At 37.7% G+C, this 26,146-nt stretch overlaps 2 protein-coding genes across 4 annotated transcripts in view; one reads left to right on the forward strand and one right to left on the reverse strand.

The window, feature by feature from the left end:
* TMEM68 (transmembrane protein 68) overlaps positions 1–1,285 on the reverse strand; it is a 49,261-nt gene extending 47,976 nt beyond the window's left edge. For both annotated transcript variants that reach the window (XM_021688584.1, XM_044914631.1), the window contains exon 1: positions 1,197–1,285. The gene's annotated coding sequence lies outside the window, so the exon portion shown is untranslated. The remainder of the gene's footprint in view (positions 1–1,196) is intronic.
* An 85-nt stretch (positions 1,286–1,370) lies between these two features.
* TGS1 (trimethylguanosine synthase 1) overlaps positions 1,371–26,146 on the forward strand; it is a 39,270-nt gene continuing 14,494 nt past the window's right edge. Inside the window, exons 1-10 of one of the 2 annotated variants that reach the window (XM_044914212.1) lie at positions 1,371–1,663; positions 6,666–6,730; positions 9,234–9,394; positions 9,719–10,544; positions 13,180–13,297; positions 14,636–14,722; positions 18,243–18,414; positions 20,125–20,431; positions 22,512–22,667; positions 24,527–24,670. In XM_044914212.1, coding sequence (XP_044770147.1) covers positions 1,560–1,663; positions 6,666–6,730; positions 9,234–9,394; positions 9,719–10,544; positions 13,180–13,297; positions 14,636–14,722; positions 18,243–18,414; positions 20,125–20,431; positions 22,512–22,667; positions 24,527–24,670 — 2,140 coding nt within the window. In that variant the 5' untranslated portion in view covers positions 1,371–1,559. The remainder of the gene's footprint in view (positions 1,664–6,665; positions 6,731–9,233; positions 9,395–9,718; positions 10,545–13,179; positions 13,298–14,635; positions 14,723–18,242; positions 18,415–20,124; positions 20,432–22,511; positions 22,668–24,526; positions 24,671–26,146) is intronic. The other variant, XM_044914213.1, reaches the window with a different exon arrangement.

The raw sequence follows: 26,146 nt of genomic DNA on the forward strand, positions 1-26,146 counted from the left end.
TCTTAACCTATCCTCATCCCCCAAATGTGGCACATCTATACCGGTGTATCTGTAACTGTGCAGCACTCTTACCTCCTTGAGTCACTAAAATGAGCCTATCTCCGACATCAAAGTAAGACAGAAGTAAGATTGTGGAAATAAACATTTCATTTGAAAATTAACCTTCTATTTCCATCCAATAGTAAATGCGACCAAAATATCAGGGACTGTCTTAAATATCCGGATTTTACCCTCAGTTATACATTCTAAAGAAATAACAATGCCATTTTGGCATTAATAGCACAACCAAGTCCTGAAATGCTCCAACCACCTTCAAGTTCGAACTTGCTTCTCTGAGGAAGCTGCCTGGACAGTCTCAACGACTACCACACACCAAATACGAACTGCCTTTTTCAAATTTAGCAGTGGTGTTCCAGTTTTCGGCATCCTGGTTAAGTGCACATGCATTTTTCTTACGCAGCAGCAGCTTGAGGACAGACAGAGACCTGTTCTACAGGCTGCAAACCCCAGGGACCAATGCAGTGTCTGCCGCGCACAAAGCAGGTACCCACTAAAACTATTAATAGTATATGAGAGGTCTGATATACACAGTTTCATTTAGTCCTTCCAGCAGCCCTAGGAAGCAGGGACTATGCATCATTCCTATTTTACAGATGACCACAAGGAGGCTCAGAAGGGTTAAGTCGCTTTCCCAGAGCACACAGGTAGCAAAGGAGCATCGAACCCGGATTCCAAGCCCGACTTGTCGTGAAGCCTTCTTAACCACTTATTCCTGCGGCCTCCCGAGTACAGAAGGCTCGATTCGGATCCTGGAAAGAAAGGTCACCGGGCAAGCCCAGAGGCTTCTGCCGAGGTTCTGACACCTCGCCCCGCCGCCCAAGTTGAGACGAAACGAGGTTTCTGAGCGCGAAGGGGGATGCGCGGTGGAGTGAATGGGCTCGTTGTGACCCAGGCAGGATCACCCCTCCCCGCCACTCCGATGCCCGAGCTTACACCGAGTGCGGCGGGAAGCCCAGTCCGCCCGCCCCCGCCGGGGACTCCGGGGCTGCCCCACTGAGACTAGACGTGCGGCCTTGGCCGCTCTGAGCCCCGCGCGACTGATGCGGAGCCGTGCGCCCGGCGGGGAGGAGCGCGAGGTGGCCAAGATGAGGACCGACACACCTCGGGCGGGAGGGGCAGAAGCGACTCGCCCTCACCCTCGAGCAGTGGCGGGAGCTCTTCGGTGGCTCAGCGACCGAGGGAAGAAGAGAAAATTTCAGCAGCCGGTTTCCACCCCCGAGCAACCTGGGAAGAAAAAGACAAACGGCAGCTGTAGCCCGGACGGCGTTTAATGTGACACCTCCCATCGCCCCGCCTCTTCCCGTGGGCTCCGGGAGCCACTTCCGGTGGCGGCTCCGTAGCCCGCTCCAGGCTCGTGCGGCCCCGCGCCCGTTTCTAACCCCTGATGTCCCCTTGGTCGCGCCGGCGGGATCTCTTTTCGGTCTCCAGGAACCGAGCAGAGGCCGGGAAGGCCTGTCCCGTGCCGTCTCCCGCAGAGCGTCTTGCACTGAGGTGGTAAAATGTGCTGCGAGAAGTGGAGCCGCGTGGCTGAAATGTTTCTCTTCATTGAAGACCTAGAAGAGGATTATAAGATTCTTTGCCTCTGCTCCAGGGCATTTGTGGAGTAAGTAAAAACGTGTTCCTCTTCATCTCTACCACAGTTATTTCCCAGAAATGTAGGCCTTGCAAACTACTTGGAATTGGGATCCACCATCGGGAGTGTGTAAGACCCTTGGGCAGGGTGATGTTTCAGAAAAAAAAGTCCTCGGGCTTCACGGAGAGGTCGCCGATTGCCATTAAGTGAACAAGTAAAATCTACTTTGTAGGCTGCCGTGAAAAAATGTGATAGCTGATTCATTTCATTTTAATGAGGGGACATTTAAAAATCGGGGGAAGCGAAGTGTAAAATGAAATCTCCTTAGTGGCTGTGACATCACAAGTTGAAGGCTTTAAATAAGTAAATTTCGTGGGTTAACATTTTTTAAAACCTTACGCAAATGCGCTGAAATAGAACTAATTACCTGAGATAAAAGACTTAACTCTAATTACATCAGTTTTTGAGCTGTATTTTTGGAAAATACGTGTTTGCGGTAAACATTGCACTGCACGGAAGATAGCCAGTGGGCAGGAAAAACTGACTAAAGAATTGGACTCCAGGTATGGCTTTCTTTATATTAGGTGTGTGAGTTTAGCCACTTGAATCTTTTTCTCATTCCTAAAACAGGTGTATCTACCCCAGTTATCTCACAGGCTGATTATTAGATTCAACTTGTGGAGGCAAATTTTATGTGCTAGACTTTTAATATAGTTTATTGTAGTAGAGTTTAAGTTTGAAGCAATTCTTACTGTTTGTCATTGTGTTTCTGTGGGGTAATCGGAAAATTAATCCGAAAGGAAATGAAACATTTTTTAAAAGTATTGTCTTTGTGTACATACATGCACATATTCATTCAGCAGATGCTTTTTGTGCTTCCTTGTATTAGCTACACTGGTAGGCACTGGGGTACAAGACACAGCCCGTCGGAGCCCTGGGTGTTACACACAAACAATGAATCATGGAACACTACATCAGAAACTAATGATGTAATGTATGGTGATTAACATAACAATAAAAATGTTTGGTAGGGAAAAAAAAAAAAGACACAGCCCGTCCCTACAACCTTTGAGTTTACTTTCTAGCAAAGGAGATCACTTAGCTAATTACAGTTGTAAGTACTATAAGAGAGAAGAAGTACAGCTATATATGATACAGAAACCTAACCTTTCTCCAAAGAGATCAAAGAGATTTCTTGGAGGAAGTAACATTTGAAAAGAGGTCTAAAGAGTGGCGATAAACAGGGATATATTTGAGTGGTAGGGAGCGATAATCAGAACTCTGTGTAAAAAGCAAAAGAAAGCCAAGACTACATACTTAGTTCTTCGCCTGAAGCTGGGTTGAGTCATGGGGCTGTCTTCATGAAGCCTCCTTTCCAAAAAGAAGAGAAAGAGAATGTAAGACCCCTACAAAACAATATGCTACTGGATTCCAATTAAAGCAACTTTATTTAAAACACAATTTAATTGCCATATAAATCACCAATTACTTTGAATTTAGTCTTTTTTGAGCCAAAACATTCATCCTTTAAATTTCAGATAATTTCATACATAATCTTAAAACTTAGAAGCACTATTTACTTTTAGAAACTACATTCTGAGTTCAAAATAGGTGAAGAGAAAAGAATGGCTTTTTCCTTTAGATCATTCAATGCTCAAATTATAACACTTTAGAACAAAAAGAATGTGATCTTGGAATTATTTCCAGTAGCCATATGAGAAGTCTTTGAGACTTGGAGACATGCTAGAAGTTCAGAGGCTTATTAGTATAACCCTACTTTCCAGGTAGGGAAAAGGTCTGTTTCACGGTCTTGTTTGTTTGTTTCAGTCTTAAAACAACAGATTGAGGGGCGCCTGGGTGGCTCAGATGGTTGAGCATCTGCCTTCGGCTCAGGTCATGATCTCAGGGTCCTGGGATCGAGCCCCGCATCGGGCTCCTTGCTCAGCGGGGAGTCTGCTTCTCCCTCTTTCTCTGCTGCTCCCCCTGCTTGTGCTCTCTCTCTGTGTCAAAAATAAATAAAATCTTTAAAAAAAAAAAAAAAAAAAAAAAACAACAGATTGATTGATAGCAAAATTCTAGAATAAATTATTAAACTGAGAAAATAGTCCATGTAGCAGAAAACAGAAAATGAGCATTAGCAACTCAATCTCAGTATTGAGTTGATTCTCATAGTGAGTAAGGTTATTGTACACCTCTCCTCAAAGGCAGGAAATAGAACCTAATATCGTAACTAAGTTTTATTATCTTAGGACATTATATTAACATACTGCAGTCTTGTGAGCTCTAGAATAATAATTCTATTTCATCTGCATATTCAGGTTTCCATATATTATATATATGAAAAAAACATAATTATGATGTAATGGAGCTCTTAAAAATAATCTTTATAATGGCTCAGTAGTAACATGAAAAAATACCTTGTGTTAATTAACGTATCTGAATATAAAATACCTACACTATGATTACAGTTATGTAAAATTTTGTGTTGTTGTGTACAAAGCCTAGAATAGAACATAGGAAAATGCTGAAATGATGGAGTAGTAGATTTTTGTTATAAAGTTTGTGCTATAAATAACAGGCTTTACTTAATTTTTTTTTTAGTAAATCATTTTAAAATAATTTCAAACTTGGAAAAATAGGTCACTAGAGGAGTAAAGAATGGGTTCAAACTTAAAAACAAACAAAAAACCAAAAATAGGTCAAAGAACTCTCATATTCCCCTCTCCCAGATTCACGTAGTGTTAACAGTTAACTGCATTTGCTCCATCTCTCCCTCTGCATACACACAGACACACGCGCGTGCCCCCCTGTGATCCTGTGCTTGGCTCTGCATCATTTCAGTCACTTGCTGTGGACCCATTTCACCCCCGGTGACATTGACCTCCGTTACCTAATCATGTTGCAGTCTCATAGCTATCTCTGCTGTGAAGTCACAGTGGTTCCCTTCGTATGTATTGGTATTTGGGGGGAAGGTACTCCAGTGTTACTAGTACCCTGTTCCTGCCTGAATCAGCTGCCTCTGAAGGTTGCCAAAGAGCAATTCTCTGTCTCTGTCATTCTACTTTTATTAGTTGACATTCTGTATGGAGCACTTTCCCTTCTCTCCCCATGTATTTGTTTATTTCTTTATTTACACTAACATGGACTCTGGATTATTCATTTTATTAATAAGTTCTATTTTATTATTCTCATTTATTTTGATGTTCGTATTGTCTCAGTTTAGGTGGTATGGGCCCCTTGAGGTGGCTTGATTATCATTTTAATGTGTCCCTGGCATTCTTTGACCTCCTCCTAACCTGGCACAGAAGGTGACCCAGTCTTATCTTTACAATTCATGCTTTAACCTGGAGCTGCCATTTCTCCAAGGGTACCTTGGCTCCTTTTAGCAGAGTATAGTGTTCAGAAACCAAGACTTGGATGCTCATTGTGTTCATTGCTCCTGAGTTTCCATTGCCTCTACACTCAGCAGACACAGGATGTATCGAATTTTACATACATACATAAATACATGTATGTGGGTGGAAAATCTTGGCTATGATTATCTTCAGTGTATTTACTTATTTGCTCAATGTAACAAATCTTGCAACCATATTAGTCTTTTCCTCCACCTGACATCTAGTGCCCCATATCCGTGGGTACTGGTGGGCATACCATTGATATCCTCTGTATAGCTGCTGATCTCCCCCACCACCCTAACCGCTTCTCCATTGTCCAATGTTCTTGGGGGCCAGTGGGCATGCTGCCAAAGCACATTTGCACTTCATCCACTGGCTTGTTTGCTGTCCTGCTATGAGTCATCACCTACTTTATATTTTATAAAGTATCAAAAATAAACAGGAGGATAGTGAAATATATCAAGTATACAAGAATTTTATTTTGTTGAATTTATTGTGGCCCCATTAGAAAAACAGTATTAGCTAATACTTAAAGATAGCCTTATTATGGCACTTGTGATGGAGTTTATTATAGCTGAATTTAACGGTAGAAAGATAATAGCAAAATTTTATTTTTTTAAGTGTTCTGTTAAGTTTATTTGGGTTAGATAATTTCCCATCCTAGCAGATAGAGAAAAAATTTAGAAGTAGATATGTAAAGAAAAGTTTAATCATTCACTGTTTTTTTAAAAATTGTTGAGACTGGGATGGCTGTCTGGCTCCGTTGGTGGAGCATACGACTCTCCATCTCGGGGTCTTAAGTTCAATGCCCATGTTGGGCTTAGAGCTTACCTAGGTAGGTAGGTTGGTAGGTAGATAAAATTTAAAATTGTTGATGCTGGATTGTTTTATGTTTGAGTTTGATAAAATATTTAAATAAGAACTTTGGGGTTAGTCCCCAAAACAGCCTTTGCTTGGACCATGAATAGCTTGTCTACTAGGCAATGATAACTTGGCCTATTTGCAAATGGAGTAGGGTCTGCATGTGGATTTATATATATGTAAGATAAATCTTTCCATTTTTCTGCTTACTTTGTACAGCAAATTTAGAGAACACTTCATTGTTCATGTATTATAAGATTGCTTCTTCCCCCAAACCAGAACTACCATTTAATTTTAATAATTAGTAGTTACAGGGGCGCCTGGGTGGCTCAGTCGTTAAGCGTCTGCCTTCGGCTCGGGTCATGATCCCAGGGTCCTGGGATCGAGCCCCGCATCGGGCTCCCTGCTCCGCGGGAAGCCTGCTTCTCCCTCTCCCACTCCCCCTGCTTGTTCCTGCTCTCGCTGTGTCTCTCTCTGTCAAATAAATAAATAAAATCTTTTAAATAAAAAAAAAAAAAAAAAAAAAAAATAATTAGTAGTTACAGTTATAAATGCTTCCCATGTGATATATATTAAATACTTTACAAATACTATTCTTATAACAATTTCACGAGATATGTATTATTACCTGTATATTACAGATGAGGAAAATATATTAGCAAATTGCTTTTCTGTTCCTTAACCTTTTTAATTAATCTGTGCTGCCTCAAACGTGTTTTTTTCTCAAGTTTATAATTTAATTTATTTCAATATTGACTGTTTAATTTGCTTTGTAGAGATCGAAAATTGTGCAATTTGGGATTAAAAGGCTACTATGTCAAAGGCAATGGCGACAATGCAGGTAATACAGTAGAAAACAATATGGCCCTTTTTGTGCTCAAAGTAATAGTGTATTGATTTTAAATATAATTTGTTATAATACTATATTAATTTGTTGGCATAAAATATAAATGACAACCAGTAATCATCGACAGTCCTTATTTTTTATTATAACGTGGTTCTAGAACCCCTGTCAAAGCAGATCTTTTCTTTTTCTGTAGCTAGCTCCTGTATGGACTTGAGGTAGCCTCTTTTGCTCTATGTAGCATTCCTTCCTGAGCTGTTGCCATTAGATAAGAGCAAGCTAAAATTTGAAGCTTTGAAAAGTAGAGAACATAAGGTTTTTTCAGCAAAATTTTATTGTGTTGGAAGATAAACAGAGGCACATTAAAATTTTCAAGAGTTTATTTGAGCTTATAACTGTGCAACTCGGGCAGTACCAGCTCCCTAGATAGGAGCACCACTCCAGGACAGGAGTTAGGGGAGGGGTTTTTATAGAGAAGATGTAGAAGCAAAGCAAGGAAATTATTGATTGGCTCTGCCTTAAGCAATGACCTCATTTGGGGAAGCCTAGTTAGCTGTTTGTGATTAGTTGTTCTTAGCTGTTATTTTCTTAGATTTGAGTGCTTTGATTCTGGCTTAGGTGTTTGGTTTGCTTACATAGACAACGAAGGCCTTCAAGCCACCTCAGTCTAATGACCTCCTTGTTTAGATACTTTAACGGTTGTATAGATAAATTATTCAGGATAAATGCCAGGTGAACATCCATAGTCTTCTGCTTGAAGTAAAGAAGGCACAATCTGGGTTAACTTTCCCAAGTAACAAATTGAATTTGTTATGTATTTTGAGTCTCACCTACTTACCTGAAAACCGTCTTGCTCTCTCTTAGACTTCCCTCAGTGACCCCATTTGTTCTTTCCACACAGATCTTGTTTCTCTAAATACAGGGAAAACTAGCGTGAGTTCTAGGCTAAAGTCAGCACAAGTAAAGCGCATCATGTTACCCTTAAAAATCCTTTAACTCTCACAATGATGGAACAAATCACGTTTCTTTAGTGGATCACTGAATGAAGTGTTTAGTTTGTATTTCAATGTAATGTACAAATAAGGTTTCTTTAGACACCAAGCTCCTACTGAACATAAAATATGCATACCATGAAAGGAACATAAAAGCACATTTGTTTTTCCTATTTGCTCCCTCCTGAACTTTCATAAGTTCATTGAATGGAATGGTGAGTGGAGTCCCCTTTATTATTTAGGTAGATATCTTTTTCCCAATTTCTTTTAGTAGAATTTATACACAGAAGATTCCTCTTCTTTACAGTCTCCATTTTTACTTTGTAAGATTAACTCTTCTATTGTCTACGATCATTTAGCTGGAGTGTAGCTCAGCCCTAATTGAGTATGCTAATGTATAAAGTGATATTTATCTCACATTTTAAATGGTTAATAGAGCATTTGAATGGCATTTGTCCAATTAATGGTGTGATACACTTTTATATAACCATATTAATATAAAGCTAAACTTGTTTTGTTATAATAAAACAGGTTTTCTGGGAGAATCAGGGAGTTTGAAAGGATCTTCCAGTTCAGAGGATTTCAGACTTTTAATAGCTTTCATTAAATCATTTCTCGCTCACAGTCACAGACTATAAATCCCAGTTGTGATTGAAATATCCATGAAGGGCCTAAAGACATACTTTTCACCTCTCTTATTACTAGCTCCTAAAATAAACTCCACAAATCATCATTTTAAATTCACTGATCTATGGGGCACCTGGGTGGCTCAGTCGTTAAGCGACTGCCTTCAGCTCAGGTCATGATCCCAGGGTCCTGGGATCAAGCCTCACATCGGGCTCCCTGCTCCGCGGGAAGCCTGCTTCTCCCTCTCCCACTCCCCCTGCTTGTGTTCCCTCTCTCGCTGTGTCTCTCTCTGTAAAATAAATAAATAAAATCTTTAAAAAAAAAAATAAATTCACTGATCTAGTTTACTAGATCTAGTTTACTGCATATAAGGAATGTCAATGTAGGTGTTTTCCCTGTGGTTATTCTGCCATGTTCCCTCTTATATCCTCAGTGCTTTGCACAGTGCACAGCACAGAGGAGATGCTCAGTAAGTGTAAGTTGAATGGGCAGCTGGTGGCAGGCAGAGCCAGACTAGAAGTTGTCTCCTGATTCTTAATTGGCTGTTTTTTATTAGTGTATATTACCCCTTAATAATCATAACATTTGCATAACTCTGGGTCTCGGTTCCTCTTTAAAATGAGTATGAGGGGCGCCTGGGTGGCTCAGTTGGTTGAGCGTCCAGCTCTTGATTTTGGCTCGGGTCATGATCTCAGGATCCTGGGATTGAGTCCTATGTTGGGCTCTCTGCTCAGAGGGGAGTCTGCCTCTCTCCCTCTTCCTCTGCCCTTCATGTGGGCTTGCGTGTATACGTGCACGCTCTTTCTCTCTCTCTCAAGTAAATAAACCTTTGAAAAAAACCTGCATCTACATAAAATGAAGCTAACAAATGCTGTCTGTAGGAGACCAAGCTACAGAAGAGGAGGAGGGCGGCACTGCAGAGTCACATGACAGTAAAGGCTTAGGCCTAGATGAAAGTGAACTTGATTCTGAAGCTGAACTCATGAGAAGTATGGGACTACCACTTCAGTTTGGTGGGATATCTGCACATAAGAATTTTGAGGTAAGTTATTTATATTTCTTTTTCTTAGTTTTCTTCTTAAGATACCACAAAGAATTTTTTTTATATTCATAAACTAGAGCATTCCATCTCTTTTTAAACATATTTATAAATTAGTTAAAACTGCAAGTTTTAATATACATTCATGTATGATTTTTCCTCCTCCTGGAAACATAAATAGTAAGATTAACTTGTTTGTATAACTAAAAAGCCAGGATGGGGGTTTGACGGTATATTATTTAATTTAATGTTTAAAATAGACTTGGATTCTCTTTCTATTACAGTTTATGAGATGCATTTTATATTCAAGTTATTTATCTTATGTAGGTGTCTATGAATACTAGAAATAAAGTTAAAAGAAAAAAGAAAAAGAAAAAACATCAAAAGAAGTACTTAGATGAAATTATGAGAGAATCTTGGAGACAAGAATATGAAGAAGATGACATTTTGGCTTCAGATGATCCATCTTCAGTTGAACAGTATGAGAGCACCAAAACATATAAACTTCAAACCAAAAAAGACATTGAAACTGAAAATCTTCCTGTTGAAAATACATTATCTCCAAAGCTAGAAATCACAGAAAAATGGGAAAAGTATTGGAATGAATATGGTGGAGGACTATTATGGCAAAGCTGGCAAGAAAAACATTCAGATCAGATACTATGTTCTGAACCTTGGAACAGTCCTGATACAAAGGAGGAATGGGAACAACATTATAGTCAACTTTATTGGGATTATTTGGAACAATTTCAGTATTGGGAAGCTCAGGGTTGGACTTTTGAGCCCTCACAAACCTGTGAACCAGATACTTGTGGGTCTAAAATAGAAGTTGACAATGAGAAAGATGAGAATTGCATGAAAGCAGACTTAATGTCTTCTCCATCTCCATCTGTTACAATTGATAGTGAAAGCTCTAGTTCAAGTGATAAAGAGCATAATGAAATCCTTGGTGGAATTAGTAATATAAGTTTGAATTCAGAGGAAGTGGAACAGAGCCAGTTAGATTCTTCAGTAAGTTGTGATGGACGTCAGTGGCTAAGTGAAGTCAGCAGCAGCAGAGAATGCCCTGCTTCTGGCCAGAGTGAACCATGTAATGGAGGAACCAAGGACAGCAGCTTGTCTGGGAACAGAAGCACAAACCAACCAGCTCAGGGTAAGATTGGCCAAGATTTATCCTATTAAATAACAGTTGGGAAGATTAACCCACTGATCAAAATAATTAACACCTATCCTTTATGGTAGGGTTACACAATGCTAACTACATTTTATAGTATCATATGATTTAATCCATATATCACAAGTTGTTTATTACCTTTTCATGTAAATAAAAAGAATATTTGTTAAGGGTTCTCAAAAGTATCATTCCTTCCACTTGTACCTAGGTGGCCAGTGAATTAAAACTTGGAACTCCCTTGAGAAATTTAATAGAGTGTGGAATTTCCAAGTTTCTGTGGAGCAAATGAATTTATAGGAGGCGTATTAGAGAATGGTTCAGTGTACACAGTGGACATCAGACAAATCTGATTGTAAGTCATACTGGAATTTATTTCAGAACAAATGAAGTCTTGCTCTGTAGGGAATCTCAACAGGGCATGGTATTAATTTATAACTGGAAGGATTGACTTCAGGATAAGGAACTTGGTTGACTCTAGCCTAAGTGATTTAAAACAAAACAAAACCTATCATGCAAACTGGTGTCTAAAGAACTAAAGAAAGGACTGAAGAAAGCCAGTGAGAGGTGTTTTAAGAAAAGTCAGAGGTTGGTAAGAATGCTCTTTCTGGGAAGGAGGATTCTAACTGATGGCACCAGGAAAATGAGAGAGGAGAACATTTTTATAACTTCTGAATTTCCAGAAGGCCACTAAGATGTCTTCTTGGCATCCTTGATGTTTGGTGCTAGAAAAGTCTGGTTTATAATATAGGACTTTCTTCTCAGCCTCGTTCCTATATGAAGTAAAAGGTTTTGGCGTTTTATTTAACAATTGGATTTGCTTTGCTCCTCAGATTGCTGATCTTCATCTAGCTGAGAGTTTCCTTTAGAGAGTTACTGAAGGGCTCTACCTATTTTTTAATTTCTTTTATCTCTGTGCTCTTCCTATGGAGCTTGCTTAGGTATTCTCATTCCTTTCTATTTTAGTGTTATTTTCCTATTTTTGTAAATAATGTGATTATTTTACATTGGTCTTTTGATACTCTTCTATACTTTCCTGATTACTTTCTATGCTGATTTTGACCATAAAACCTGAAATATGTATACTGCCCAATGTATTTTCCCTTGTCTTACTCCTTCATGTTATTCCTTTGATCATCCTCCCTTATCTTCCTATTTTTCCCTTTGTCAGACATAGTAAAAACCTCATAGTCTGTGCCATCTGTTGCCTATTTCCTGACTTATATGTATAGATTGTCCATTTCTTTAATTAGTCCCAGGGTGAGTGCCATCAGGATAAATCTGAGAATTCTGGGTTTTAATTTATTTCAGATCCTGCCTTGAGATCAAAACACAAGGTATAGAGGTGCTTGGGTGGCTCAGTAGGTTGTGTCTGCCTTCGGCTGAGGTCATGATCCCAAGGTGCTAGGATCAAGTCCCAAATTGGGCTCCCTCCTCAGCGGGAAGACTGCTTCTCCCTCTCCCTCTGCCCGTCCCCCCACTCATGCTCTCTTAGTCTCTCTTGCTCTCAAATAAATAAATAAAATCTTTTAACACACACACAGGTATATATTGCATTTCTTTGTAAGTATGTTTTCTTCTGTTTGTAGTTGGGTGTTCTCCTGACATAGTCTGCGTCCACACAATCAAAGCCTCTCACTGTCTACACTGCAGACAGTTCTCCCATTTCCAGTCCCACCCACTCACCTTGTGCCAGTCTGAAGCTGAAGCTCAGTTGGAGCTACCACAAGTTAAAAATATTCTTTCTAAATGGTGGAGCTTACCTTGCTATTACTTTTAATTTAAGAGCTATATTAGAGATAACTAAATGTATTTACTTCTTAATAAGGAGAAATCATTTTTAATCAATGCATTATGCTGTCTTCAGAGTGATTTAAGTTAAAATTCCATCAAAATGTGGGGTGCGTGAGTGGCTCACTCAGTTAAGCATGAGACTCTTGATTTCGGCTCAGATCATGATCTCAGGGTCATGAGATAGAGCCCCATGACAGACTGTATGCTCAGCAGAGTCTGCTTGAGATTCTTTCTCTCCCTCAAATTAATTAATTAAATTTCCATCAAAATGTGATAACTGTTCAGCTATCACAAAGGTAACTGTGGATTACTTTGTGTAGATTTGGACAGCTATGAGGAAAAAGTAGTTTTAGTTTGCTTTTTAAGTAGTTAAACTTAAAACTTTTAAGTAGTTAAACTTTAAACTTTTAAATTTTGATAGACATAGCTATAGGTTTTTTATGCTCAGACTCTGAGTGTAGATACACAAAATAGGTAGATGTGGTCTGTTACTGTGCCTGATGTGCATGTACAGTTCATTGCAGGAAAGTAACAAAAATATTTTGGGGCGCCTGGGTGGCTCGGTCGGTTAAGCGGCTGCCTTCGGCTCAGGTCATGATCCCAGGGTCCTGGGATCGAGCCCCACATCGGGCTCCCTGCTCCGCGGGGAGCCTGCTTCTCCCTCTCCCACTCCCCCTGCTTGTGTTCCCTCTCGCTGTCTCTCTCTGTCAAAATAAATAAATAAAATCTTTAAAAAAAAAAAAATATTTTGATGGCCTTTACAAAAGGCAGAAGAGTTGTTAAGCTAAAGGGGAAATCCACTGCAATATCTCTGCCTCTTTAGATTCACAGGACTCTTCAGAAGCAAACACAATCAAAGAAAGACCACATCCCAACAGTATTGATGGAGATGAGAGTGAAGAAGATCCACCTGAACGTAAGCCAAGCAAACTCAAGAGGAGGCAAGTTGCATATTACCTCTCTCCACGGTGTGGTAGCATGAACATTTGTGTCTGTGAGGGAGTGGCTTTAAATGCTTGTTATATTGCAGTACTGTTAATCCTGTGAGGAGAAAAGACAAGACATGCTAGTAAGACGCTGCATCTTTGAACACCCAGCAAATCCCAACTCTTACTCTGCCACAGTTTCTTGTTTCTAAAATGGAACTGCTGCTTTTTTTATGAGCTCATTGGGAAGACAAAAACTAGCATGTAATATATCTGACGGTAGCTATCAATGGATGACAGCTTTTAACTAATAGATAAGTTGATATGGTTTCTCTCAAGGAAGTTCTATTAAGTGCTATGCCCAGAGTTACATAGCAAAACAATGGCAGTTCCAAGTCTAACACCCAGACCAACTCTTCTGGAAGCAGTGCTAGTATACTGTTGATAGTAAAATTAAACAAGTAGCAAGTAATATAGGTAGGATATGGTTAAATGCTAATTCCGTAAAATACAAGAAAAGGATGGACATTGCAGAACTCAGATGTTAGCTAGTAACATTTTATTTCTTTGACAGGATATGAAGTGTTCCACATAAGACTTTTATGTTCCATACAGCTTCTAAAAAAACAATATATAAGCTTTGGAGGCTCAGTAACTTAGTATATACATAAAAGCATGCCTCCATTGTGTTCCTTCTACCTGGTATACAGTGCTGGTTAATTCCTCCTTTAGTTCCTGGAGGCAGAGACTAGGTTACATTTCTGGAACCTAGTAAGTCCACCGTAAATGTTCAGTGACCTTAACTTAATTTGTAAGAATTATTTCTCACCTTTTTCTCTTACTTGGTACTGTCACCAGGTAGTAGGGATCACTAGAAGGCATCCCTAATAGATCGATGATCATGGGTTACTTATTATCACTTGTATCACAACCTTATTCTTCTTGATATATATATATTTTTGTAATTTTTTTGGTTGCTTTGATACTTCTCAAATGCTTCTGTCTTCATTTTTAAGGAAAACTAAAAATACCACTCTAGGAGATTAGTTTAAGGCTGCAGTTTTTACAGGTGTTTTTCCAAAGGCGAATGGAGGGGTCTGTATTAGTGCCATGTTCAAGAACAGAGATAATTGGGATTTGAGTACTTATTGCTGTGTTCCAGACACTGCTGGGTACTTTATCATATTTGGAAAATCTGATTAAACTACTCTTTCCTGTCTTCCTGGATCTGGGAGCTGTGGTTGACTGTTGCAATAGGAAAGTGTGTATAGGTTGACTATATGTATCTTTTGATATTTGCCTGCACTGGTGGGCTCTGGCTTATCGCTGTTTACCTCTTGTTTATTTGTTTAGCCACGAACTGGACATTGATGAAAACCCAGATTCAGACTTTGATGACAATGGTTCCCTTCTAGGATTCAAGCATGGCTCAGGACAAAAGTAATTATATATAAATATAACGGAAATACTGTTGTCTTCCTGAAATCATTAACACTTCAGATATCTTCAAGTTCTCTGATATTCAAATAGCTAATGATGGTTATAGATTTGATAGAATTTGAGATATTACAGTTAAAACACTAACCTCTCATAGAAAGATTACTGCACGTTTGATATATTGATGTGTTGTTAACTCAGTTGTACTTCATAGCAATCTAATATCATTATTACAATTTCATGGATAAAGCAGCTGCAGCCCACAGAGGTATGACTTGGTGAGGATCACATCGAGGATTCAGGCCAAGCTCTTTTCTAAGCATGGTTCCCTTTTTCACCTTGCATCTCACATGTCTACCTTTGTATACATCTGATATGTAAAGGGAGCATGTCATGAAAAGTTCAAATCTGCAGGAGCCTTTTTTCTTTTTCGTTATGAAAACATTAAAACTCAAAACAGAAGTAATAAAGCGTTACTCAGCCTCAGGCTAAGTAGGATCCTGGAAGTCAATTTCTGGTCCAGCATTTATTGTAAGCTTTAATTTTGAGGTCATCTAGAGGTGATCAAATGTTGCACTAACCAGTTCATCCTAATAGTCTCATGCTAATTTAGTGATTTACACTGCTAACTGGAATATTCATGTCCCCTCTCTTGGACTCTGCTATACCTGCTGTCCAAGCGCCTGAAAAACAAAGGTAATTAGAAGTATTTTTATTTGGTTTGATGAGTGATGCTTATCCATTATAGGAGAAAAAAACCAAACACCTTCTAGTCTTTTAAATCATTCCTCAGAGGTAGACAGTGTTTGGCATATGTCCTTCCTAATTTACTCATGTGTTTTTATGCTTATGTACATATAAACAGCTTACTCCCTTTTTATAAAACACAAAAATAGAATCATATTATACATGTTCTGCAGCTTGCTTTTTTTTTCCCTCAACAATGTACCATGAACATCCTGACTTATCAGTACATGCACATTTATCTAGTCCTTGTGTGTTTAATTGACCACCCTGTATGTACTTCTAGGTTGTTCCTAAGATCTAGGCATATGCCCTTGAGGTTCCCCACAAGGTTTTGCATTTACCAATAGTTCATTCCTACTTACTGCTGAATAGTATTCACTGTATGGATATATCACAGTTTTAACCATTCATCTATGCAATAGGACATTTGGATTGTGTGTGATATTTTGCTATTACAAATAAAACTGCTATGAACATTTGTATACAGAAAGTATAAGTTTTCTCTGGGATTAAATGCCCAAGCATTTAAATCTGAGATTTATAGGAAATCTGAAACTGAAGAAAATATAAGAAAACTAAATTATATATAAGAAAACTGAAGGGTCTATTGCATATAGCATGAAGACTAAACTGAGTAGTTAAGGCACACTAAAGTCTTAACCATTTATGTCAGCTTGCACCAGTGATTTAAACCAAGATTAAGGTCTTTGATGTTTCTAAGGCGTGAGACTTATTTTGTTAGTTGTGAAATTTTAACTGATACCTATGTATTATGAAGTCAGCAAGAAAAGGGCATAGATCTCAAAATTGACTTATAAATTGAATCCAAATTAGTTCAGAAATACATGCTCATAATTATAATACTATGAATATATTTTAAACTATCAGTTATCTCTTCCTTATGGTACTTGAAGGCAGTTGCAGCTCATACAAGCATTTAAAACTAAAGATCCTAAAGATAAGTAATATAAAATATTTTCCCAATATTGCCATGTTTAAATTTCTGGCAGAATTTATTTCTACCTACATATAATTTTATTGAGAAATTACTTGGGTGGCTCTTGCTAGTATACATTTGTGGAGATTTATTCTGTTACCTGGGATTTAATTTTTCTTCTATTTAGGATTCCCAATTCTACTTAAAAAGGATAAAATTGGGGGGGCGCCTGGGTGGCTCAGTCGTTAAGCGTCTGCCTTCGGCTCGGGTCATGATCCCAGGGTCCTGGGATCGAACCCCGCATCGGGCTCCCTGCTCAGTGGGAAGCCTGCTTCTCCCTCTCCCACTCCCCCTGCTTGTGTTCCCTCTCTAGCTGTCTCTCTCTCTGTCAAATAAATAAATAAAATCTTTAAAAAAAAAGATAAAATTGGGGTGCTTGGGTGGCAAAGTCGATTGAAGGTCCAACTCTTTGTTTCAGCTCAAGTCATGATCTCAGGGTAGTGGGGCAGGGCTCCATGTTCAGCACGGAGCCTGCTAAAGTCTCTCCCTCTCCCTCTGCCCCTTCCCACTGTGTGAGCGTGCTCTGTCTATAAAATAAATAAATCTTTTTTAAAAAAAAAAGAAAGGCATAAAATTGACTTTTTATAAAGGTTTATAATATGGCTAGAAGATAACACCTGACATTTAACACTCAACTGTTCAGGAGTTTATAAGTGCTAAATTGTGTATTACACTTTAAGTTTCTAATAGTCTGGGGGACTGTGGAAGAGGTACTTAAATGAGGCTCGATAATGGTCAAAGAAGTCTTTGTAGCACATCTATATGATTTAGGACTAGAAAAATTCAGATGGTTAGATCAGCAGATATTCTCTAATTATTTTGATAATAGGGGTTTAAGCTCAGATGAATTTAGGTTAAAAAAATAGTGACCACTTTTAAAATAATTCATATCAACAATAGCCAAACTATGGAGAGAGCCCAAATGTCCATCGACTGATGAATGGATAAAGATGTGGTACATATATACAATGGGATATTACTCAGTCATCCAAAAGAATGAAATCTTGCCATTTGCCATGACGTGAATGGAGCTAAGAGTGTATTATGCTAAGCAAAATAAGTCAGTCAGAGAAAGACAAATACCATATGACTTCACTCATATGTGGAATTTAAGAAACAAAACAGATGGACATATGGGAAGATGAAGAATAAAAAAGAGAGAAACAAACCATAAGAGACGCTTAATGATAGAGAACAAACTGAGGGTTGATGGAGAGAGGTGGGTGGGGAATGGACTAGATGGGTGACAGATATTAAGGAGGGCATCTGTGATGAGCACTGGGGGTTATATGTAAGTGATGAATCACTGAATTCTACTCCTGAAACCAATATTGCACTGTATGTTAACTAACTAGAATTTAAGTAAAAATTTAAAAGATAAAATAAATAAAATAATTCAAATGTACCCAAATATGTATTAAAGCACTTTGGTATCATCTCACCATGAGAAAAGATTATATTTCCCTAACGTGCAGTGGGGTTATATTTTTCTGCTATTTCTTTATTACATTTTAACATCTGCTTTCTGTTACATATAAGGTATGTTGATATCCCCAACTGGTGTTTCACATTTACTTGGAAATTAGCATATAACCAAGACCTTAAACTCCTCTACATTCAAACTTTATTTCATAATTGTTATAATTTAGAAAAATAAAATTAAAATGGTGGCTGCTAGTAGAAAAATAGTGAAAATTGTCAGTTTTATTCTCTTTTCATATAAGAAAACAAACTCATAGAACTTAAGGTTTGAGTCAACTTCCTTTGGTTTGGTCACAGATACGGAGGAATTTCAAATTTCAGTCATCGGCAGGTCAGATACCTACAGAAGAATGTGAAGTATAAGTCAAAGTTCCTGGACATGAGAAGACAAATAAGTATGAAAAACAAACACATTTTCTTTACTGAAGAATCAGAAAAAACGTTCAAAAAAAGCAAAACTTTGACTAAGGTATGTATAAATTTTGTTCTTTATTTATAGATAAAATTTCATTTTGTAAGCTTGACTCCCTAAAATTTTTTTCAAGTGGAAATCCTGTTTCTACCAGATATAAGGGTACCTAAAATTGTCTTCCCCTTGCTTCCTAAAGGCATATATCATGTGAACCAAATTTGAAATAGAATAAGTTGGTAGTAATACGAAAAGGGGATGTTTTGAAAGCTAGTATCAGTGTCTGGAAAGATGAATGGATAAAATTGCTTCGTATACATAGTAACAGAATTTCTCATCTGCCTCAGGCTAAGTAGGATCCTGGAAGTCAATTTCTGGTCCAGCATTTATTGTAAGCTTTAATTTTGAGGTCATCTAGAGGTGATCAATCAAACGTTGCACTAACCAGTTCATCCTAATAGTCTCATGCTAATTTAGTGATTTACACTGCTAACTGGAATATTCATGTCCCCTCTCTTGGACTCTGCTATACCTGCTGTCCAAGCACCTGAAAAACAAAGGTAATTAGAAGTATTTTTGCTTGATTTGATGAGTGATGCTTATCCATTACAGGAGAAAAAAACAAAAACACCTTCTAGTGAGCAAAACCTTTGTATCAATTACCTCTCCAGCAGCTCCTTCAGTCAACAAAACAAAATCTCAGACCCTGTGATGACTTTGTTTTACCCTTAGGATACATTATCCTTCCCAACTTCAGCATTCTTCCAAAACATGCTACAGATTTATAGCTGGCTTTATTTTTGTTATATTTCGGATGGGTTGGCTGCTGGTGATATTTTAATATTTTAGTGGCCCTGGTTATATCTGGAACACATTTCCCAATATCAGACCAATCAGTCTTATAGAACTTATTACATGTTGGATGTGATAGTCCCCATACATCCATCTGTAGACAAATAGCAGAAACATAACTGCTAAGTATTGCCAAGGAGAAAAGAAATATGGCTGTTGTATCATTAGATATCCGACTGATGTATAGGTACAGTCCCTTTGAAGATTCTGGGTTGTTGTCTATGCTCATCTTCGAATTTTCCTAACTCAGAAAGGTCACGAAGATCTGTTATGAAGAATATTCTTGTTACAAAAGTTTGCAAGGAAGTACATATTATCTGTTAACACCTTGTTAACGTTTCTAAGAAATCCAGTTTTTAGGAATCATTTTACTGGCCTACTGCCCCGTTAAAGGGTAGCTTGCATTCTAAGATAGCACTCTTTTTCTTACAGATAGATGGGCACTAGATCTTTTTAGAGTTTATCTTTGATGCTGAGTACAGTTAAACATAGCCTGGGCCATTGAAGAAAGGTCTGTATAATTTGAAAAGCTAATAATAATGACTCAACAATTAGTAGGTACATTTGTAATGGTAATATCACACTACTGTATGGTTATATTGTTAGAAGCCTTTTATGGAAAGCTACTGGGACAGTTGAGCTTTATCCTCTTAGTGTTAATTGATTATAGGAAGTTCATTGTCATGTGTTTAATCTGATACTTTCTTCCTTTTAAAGAAATTTTTAATAAGATCATGATATGTCCAGATACGAAAGTGTAGTTAGAATTACTTATGTATAATTAGCTTGTATGATACAGTGTACTTATTAGAGCTAATAATTACAACAGCTTCTCAGTGAAGTCCAAATGGTAAAACAGGTGGGAATATTCTATGTAATTTGGAATTCATTCATGCTTGTGACGACTTAAAATTTCAGGTAGAAAAATTCCTAAAATGGATTAATGAACCAATGGAGGAGGAAGCACAACAGGAGTCAGTTTCTCATGACAATGTGCAAGACACCTGCACAAGCAGTGATTCAGAGGAACAAGAAATGTCTGTTAAAAAAGGTGATGACCCACTGGAGACAAGTAATCCAGAGCCTGAAAAGTGTCATGCCATGTCTTCAGCTGATGAACTTGAAACAAAAAAAAATGAAGGAGACAGCACAGTAGTAGCTATTACAGATAAGGAAGATGGTGTTACTCAGATTACACCAGATTCTCTTCAGGTGGAAACTGAAGGTAAGACTAAGTATGCTTCAACTTGCTAATGAGTTTAGATAATGTGCTTCCCTAGTTTTCACTTATGAATCATCTATACCTAAGGATTCACTGCTGTTTATTTTTCAGTAGAGAGAAGGCACAGCAAGTGTAAATATGCTAGTGGTTATGTTTTGGCACCAGAACACTACATTCTTGGCTGAGCAAGCATGACAAAACAAAAGGCCAAACACATGAGAAAACTGAGTACCTCTGTCTATGCCATTAAGTATTGGTCTCTGCCACTACCCTCTTCCCTGGGCTAAAAGTGACTGGCGGTCCCTTTTAGCCCTCTTGAAATTTGGCATTGCCCTGGTTTTCCTTTTGATAATTCTTTTTTTTTTCCCTTTGGCTTTTGTGGTATGGTTGTTGGTAGTGGTAGTTATTGTTTGGATGGTACACTGACATAAGGTATTTATAGTAGTTGCCTGTAATGAATGGAGAACAGAGTCACATTTCAACTTTATGCCCTTTTTGCACTGTTTGAATGTATTCTACAGTAAATGTTCTGTTATAATTGTACTCAGTGGAACATTGAGGCTTTTATGGGTTAGAAATTTTCATTTGATATGTATTCATTTTTATTGATGAATGATTTCAGACTTGCCCTAATGAAACAATTATATTGTGATGGTCTCTTTTCTTAATTTAGTATTGAGGAAAATACCTCATTTGAATCTTAATTTTTTTTTCTGTGTGTATGTATATGTGTGTGTGTGTAGAGCTGTGTTCTGTGTATCATATACTTCTTTGCCTTTCTAAAAAGCATACTTAAGGTAGTTTTAAATTTTTTTATTGTCATGTACAACTGATGTTCATGCGGTACTTGCAGATTTCTAAAATGCCTTCATGTGCCTTATTTTCATTTAATCTATAAAATAACCCAGTGAGGTAGGTGGGATTATCCTCATTCTAAAAATACAGAAAGTAAAGCTCAGAGAAACTAAGAAATTTGCCTGAGATCACAGAGCCAGTAGGTGGCATAGCTAGGACTCAATACCAGGTTGTCTGATTCCTCAGTCCCATTTTCCTGCCCTCTCCTACTTCCCTAATTACCTTGCCTCATAGTGCTGGTAGTTCTCAGCTGGGGTGATACCACCACTTCAGGGGCATTTGGAAGATGTTGGCTGTTAGAATGACCTGGGGGTGCTGGCATTTAGTACTTTGGGTTGCTTAACATTATGTCGTGTCATGATGGTCTTGGACAGTAAGGAACTGTTCACTCAAAATGTTAGTGTCCCCTCTCCTAAAAAACTCTTAGTACATTTTGCTGTTGATGACACCTTGTGCTCTTTGCAATGATCAGATGACCATATTAAGACATAGTCCTATCCTTGAGGATCATTTAAATGTAGTAGTTTTATTTGCCAACACCAATTCTTGTCATTATACTTAGCTGTGACAGCAATCTTTCTAAGTTGTTTCTAATCTGCTCAGAACTTAAACCAAGTAACCAAATTAATAAAAATTGTTTAAGAAAAAGTCAGTCTCTGAATGAATGAGATCCTTTTCTATTAACATTAAAGCAGTGACCTGTTTTAATTTCCTGGAGGCCATACGACCTTCAGGTCACATCTGGATTTAGAGGATTGACCACGCTGAAAGTTAGGGATTTAATCAGTCCTTGGAAGATTTTGTTTTAAAGAAGGAAAGAGAAATGTTTGGATTTCTATAATTGACCAACTAAAGCAGTGTCTTCTCTAACAGAAGTAATAACTTTTATACTTACATAGTATCTCTACATATGTCCTAATAATCATGTGAAGTAAGTAGGTGAAATATTATTCATTCATTCGTTTTGAAGAATTAAAAATTGGATCTTAGAGAGCCTGGGTTACTGTCCAAGCTCAGGGAACTTATAAATAGGAAAATAGAGGCTCTAATCTAAAGTTAGTGCTGTTTGCAGTATGCCCTCCCGCTTCTCCTGGGGTGCCGTTGCCTGCATGGTCTGCAGTACATTCCCAAACTGTAAATACTGAATGTGGCTGCACTCTTTAGATGAATTCATCTATGATTGCCTTTTTTCATAGTGAGCATCTGTATTTATATTCTTTTATTTTAGCAGAAAGTAAAAAGAAGAAGAAGAAGAAAAAAAACAAGAACAAAAAGGTAATTGGTCTGCCTCCTGAGATAGCTGCTGTTCCTGAGCTGGCAAAATACTGGGCCCAGAGATACAGGCTCTTCTCCCGTTTTGATGATGGGATTAAATTGGACAGAGGTAAAAATTATATATAATGTTTAACACTATTTTGAAATAATTTCAGACTTACAGAAAAGTGGCAGGAATAGTAATAATTTTTCATAATGCCCTTTACCCAGATTCGGCTATTTTTAACATTTTGCCACATTTGCTTTATCATTCTGTGTGTGTTTCTGGTCGAGTTGCTCCTACCCCTTGATACTTGTGTGTGTATTTTCTAAGAACAAGGATACCTTATGTAACAATGGTAAAATTATAAATTTAACATTGCTACAGTATTATCATCTGTAGTCCAGACTCTAGTTTAATCTGTTATCCTAATCATGTCTTTTATGGCATTTGTTTTTACTTCCAGTATAGGATCGTGTATTGCATTTAGTTTTCATGTTTCTTTAGTTTCCTTTCAACTGGAATAGTTCCTCAGCCTTTTTGTCTTTCATGACTTTGACATTTTCCAAAGAAAAGTGGCCAGTTATTTTCAACAGTATCTCTCAATTTGGATATATGTGTTTTTAAAACTTCACATTCAGGTTTAATCTATTCTTAAATCTATATTTTAGGACAGATAGCAAAAGGAATCAATAGATTATTAAGCAGAACATCTGATGATGAAATACCTAGTGCAGAAAGACACTAATGAATTAACACTGGAAACCAAGTTCTTCTGTGAGTGTTCCTGCTATGTCTTGAACACCTTCCTTAATTCAATTCTACAAATTGATGCTTAGTTTCATATTGGGGCTACTTAAACAGTGGTCTTTATTAACTGTCAAAATTAGGAGGCTTGATCTGGGGTTAGAATTTTGGGTTCTGTGACCTCTTATAATTATTTACAAAATGTTGTGTATTGAAGAAAGTGCATAGGAGTTTGGAGAAATAAGACTGGATAAAAGCTGTTTAATTCTATAAAAGAAGTGTATATTTTTATTCTTCCAGCAATAAGGAGCCATTTAAAGTTTTGGTAAGGAAAGGGAACAGGAAAATTGGTGTATCATTTTGTTCAGAGAAATATCTTTCTGAAAAAAATGTTAATCCTATTGGGAAAGGAGGTCAGTTTGCTTACCCGTTAGAAATGAAATAATGAGGGGGCGCCTGGGTGGCTCAGATGGTTAAGCGTCTGCCTTCAGCTCAGGTCATGATCCCAGGGTTCTGGGATCGAGTCCCACATCGGGCTCCCGGCTCAGCGGGGAGCCTGCTTCTCCCTCTGACCCTCTCCCCTCTCATACTGTTTCTATCTTGCTCGCTCTCTAAAAAATAAATAAATAAAATCTTTAAAAAAAAAAAAAAGAAATGAAATAATGAGGAAACTCAGTGGAGTTTGGGGAGTTGGCCAGTTGGATAGCTAACTTTCCATTTTCCATAATAGTCAGTAGTTAATACTTCAAACAGAAAAACTAAAATTACATTCAATTATTGGAAGTATATTACAAGAGAATCAGGCAAGAACTGAGGCGGTTGCTTTGGTGGAAATTGGGAATGGAAATGGTACTGCTCCTTTGTATAATGAGCTTTGTGGAACTTTTTAAAAACTAAGTAATTTATAATTTTTGAAAAAGAGAGGGGCGCCTGGGTGGCTCAGTCGTTAAGCATCTGCGTTCAGCTCAGGTCATGATCCCAGGGTCCTGGGATCGAGCCCACTTTGGGCTCCCTGCTCAGCGGGAAGCCTGCTTCTCCCTCTCCCACTCCCCCTGCTTGTGTTTTCTCTCTTGCTGTGTCTCTCTCTGTCAAATAAATAAAATCTTTTAAAAAAAAGAAAAAAAGAGAAACTAAGTTTTGGTTAAGTATATATAATATATAGTAATGTTAGCTATGTTTATGCTTGGGTTGGCTTCTTGAAACTGAATATCTTAACAGAAATACTCTTCTTCCCTTCACAGAGGGCTGGTTTTCAGTTACTCCTGAGAAGATTGCTGAACACATTGCTGGCCGGGTGAGCCAGTCCTTCAAGTGTGACATTGTAGTAGATGCATTTTGTGGAGTTGGAGGAAATACTATTCAGTTTGCCTTAACAGGAAAGAGAGGTAATTAGCCATCAAAGGAAGAAAAGTAATTTCTTTTTAATTTATTCACTAAATGTTTCATTTTGCTTTAGCCTATCTTTGCCGAGATTTAATATATAATTAGTAATTTAATGCCAAATTTTTAAAATAATAATAGCTAGCATATAGTAAGCATACGCTTTGTATCACATACTGGTGTAAGTGCTTAATATGTATTAATTTATTAGTCAGTGATCTTGTGAGGTGTATCTTTTACTGTCTGCGTTTCATAGATAAACTGGGAAATAAAGAGATGAAATAACTTGCCCAAGATTACACGGACACAGCTTGGTGAAGCCAAGATTATAACATTATATAAAACTAAAAATTTTAAAATGGGAAACCATTCTTTAGAAGAAGAATGGACAGGGAGTTCCAGCTTTGCCACCTTTATGACTTTGGACATCATTTAACCTCAATTTAAAGGAGACTTTAAATTGGTAACCTCTGTAATACCTTTCAGCTGTGCATTGTAAAACTCTAGAAATCTTCTAAGTATTAGATCATTCTTGTGGTTGTTTGACTTTGGAATCATGAAAAAGAAACCCTCTATCACTATTTATGTGCCAGGAACTATGTCAAGCAGGTTGTATGTGTGCTATTTCCTAAGGAAAAGAAAACTATAAAATTGGATGGTCTGCCCAAATGGGCATAGCTGAGTCATGAAGCCAGGATTTTTACTCCGTTTTTTCTGATATCCCTGTTCTTTTTAAATTCTTTTAAAAGTGTAGTATATGTGATTTTTCAAAGATAACAATTGTTAAGTCATACTCTGAAGATGCTTTTTTCCCCCAACATCTTTGTATTATACAAATAGCTTCCATTTCAGTGAATTACAGTTAAGTCTCATTAATTTATATAAAGTTTTTAATATTAACTAGGAAAGTATGATTCTGGAAGCATAATATAGAAGCTAGAAAATGGTGAAGGAAAACTTAACATTGAAGACCCAGACCCATGCTGATGAACTGTAACCCCTATTAAATCATGCCCTAGGGCATGACGCTTCTCACCTTATATGGTCTCCTAATAGCCTGAATGAAAGTTGTCTTCACATAACTGGAATAGGACTTATTTTCCTGTTTTCCACAAATTCATTATTTACTCTCAAAGTTCTCTGCGCTTGCCAAATTAGCCGGTCCTGTGAGCTCAAATCAGTGTTTATTGCATGAAAATGATTTTTTCCTCAAAATTTTTCAAATTTGTCTTCATTTTGACATTGTATCGTAACATGACAATTAAAATATCTGCCCTATGATACAGTAGCAAATAGATCTGGAAATTTTTTCAAAATATTATGGAAACCATCCATATTGTAGATTTATATTTCTATGAATATAGGTCTCTTGCCAAGGCTTTCTGTAGCTTAGTACACATTTGGTAAAGAAAAATATCTAATGTGGGTCCAAAGCTAAAGGAAGGCTACTTCTGTCATGTTCTCCCAGACCCAGTTGTTGT

The sequence above is a fragment of the Neomonachus schauinslandi genome, chromosome 4 (genome assembly GCF_002201575.2).
Source record: "Neomonachus schauinslandi chromosome 4, ASM220157v2, whole genome shotgun sequence".
Classification (NCBI taxonomy): Eukaryota; Metazoa; Chordata; class Mammalia; order Carnivora; family Phocidae; genus Neomonachus; species Neomonachus schauinslandi.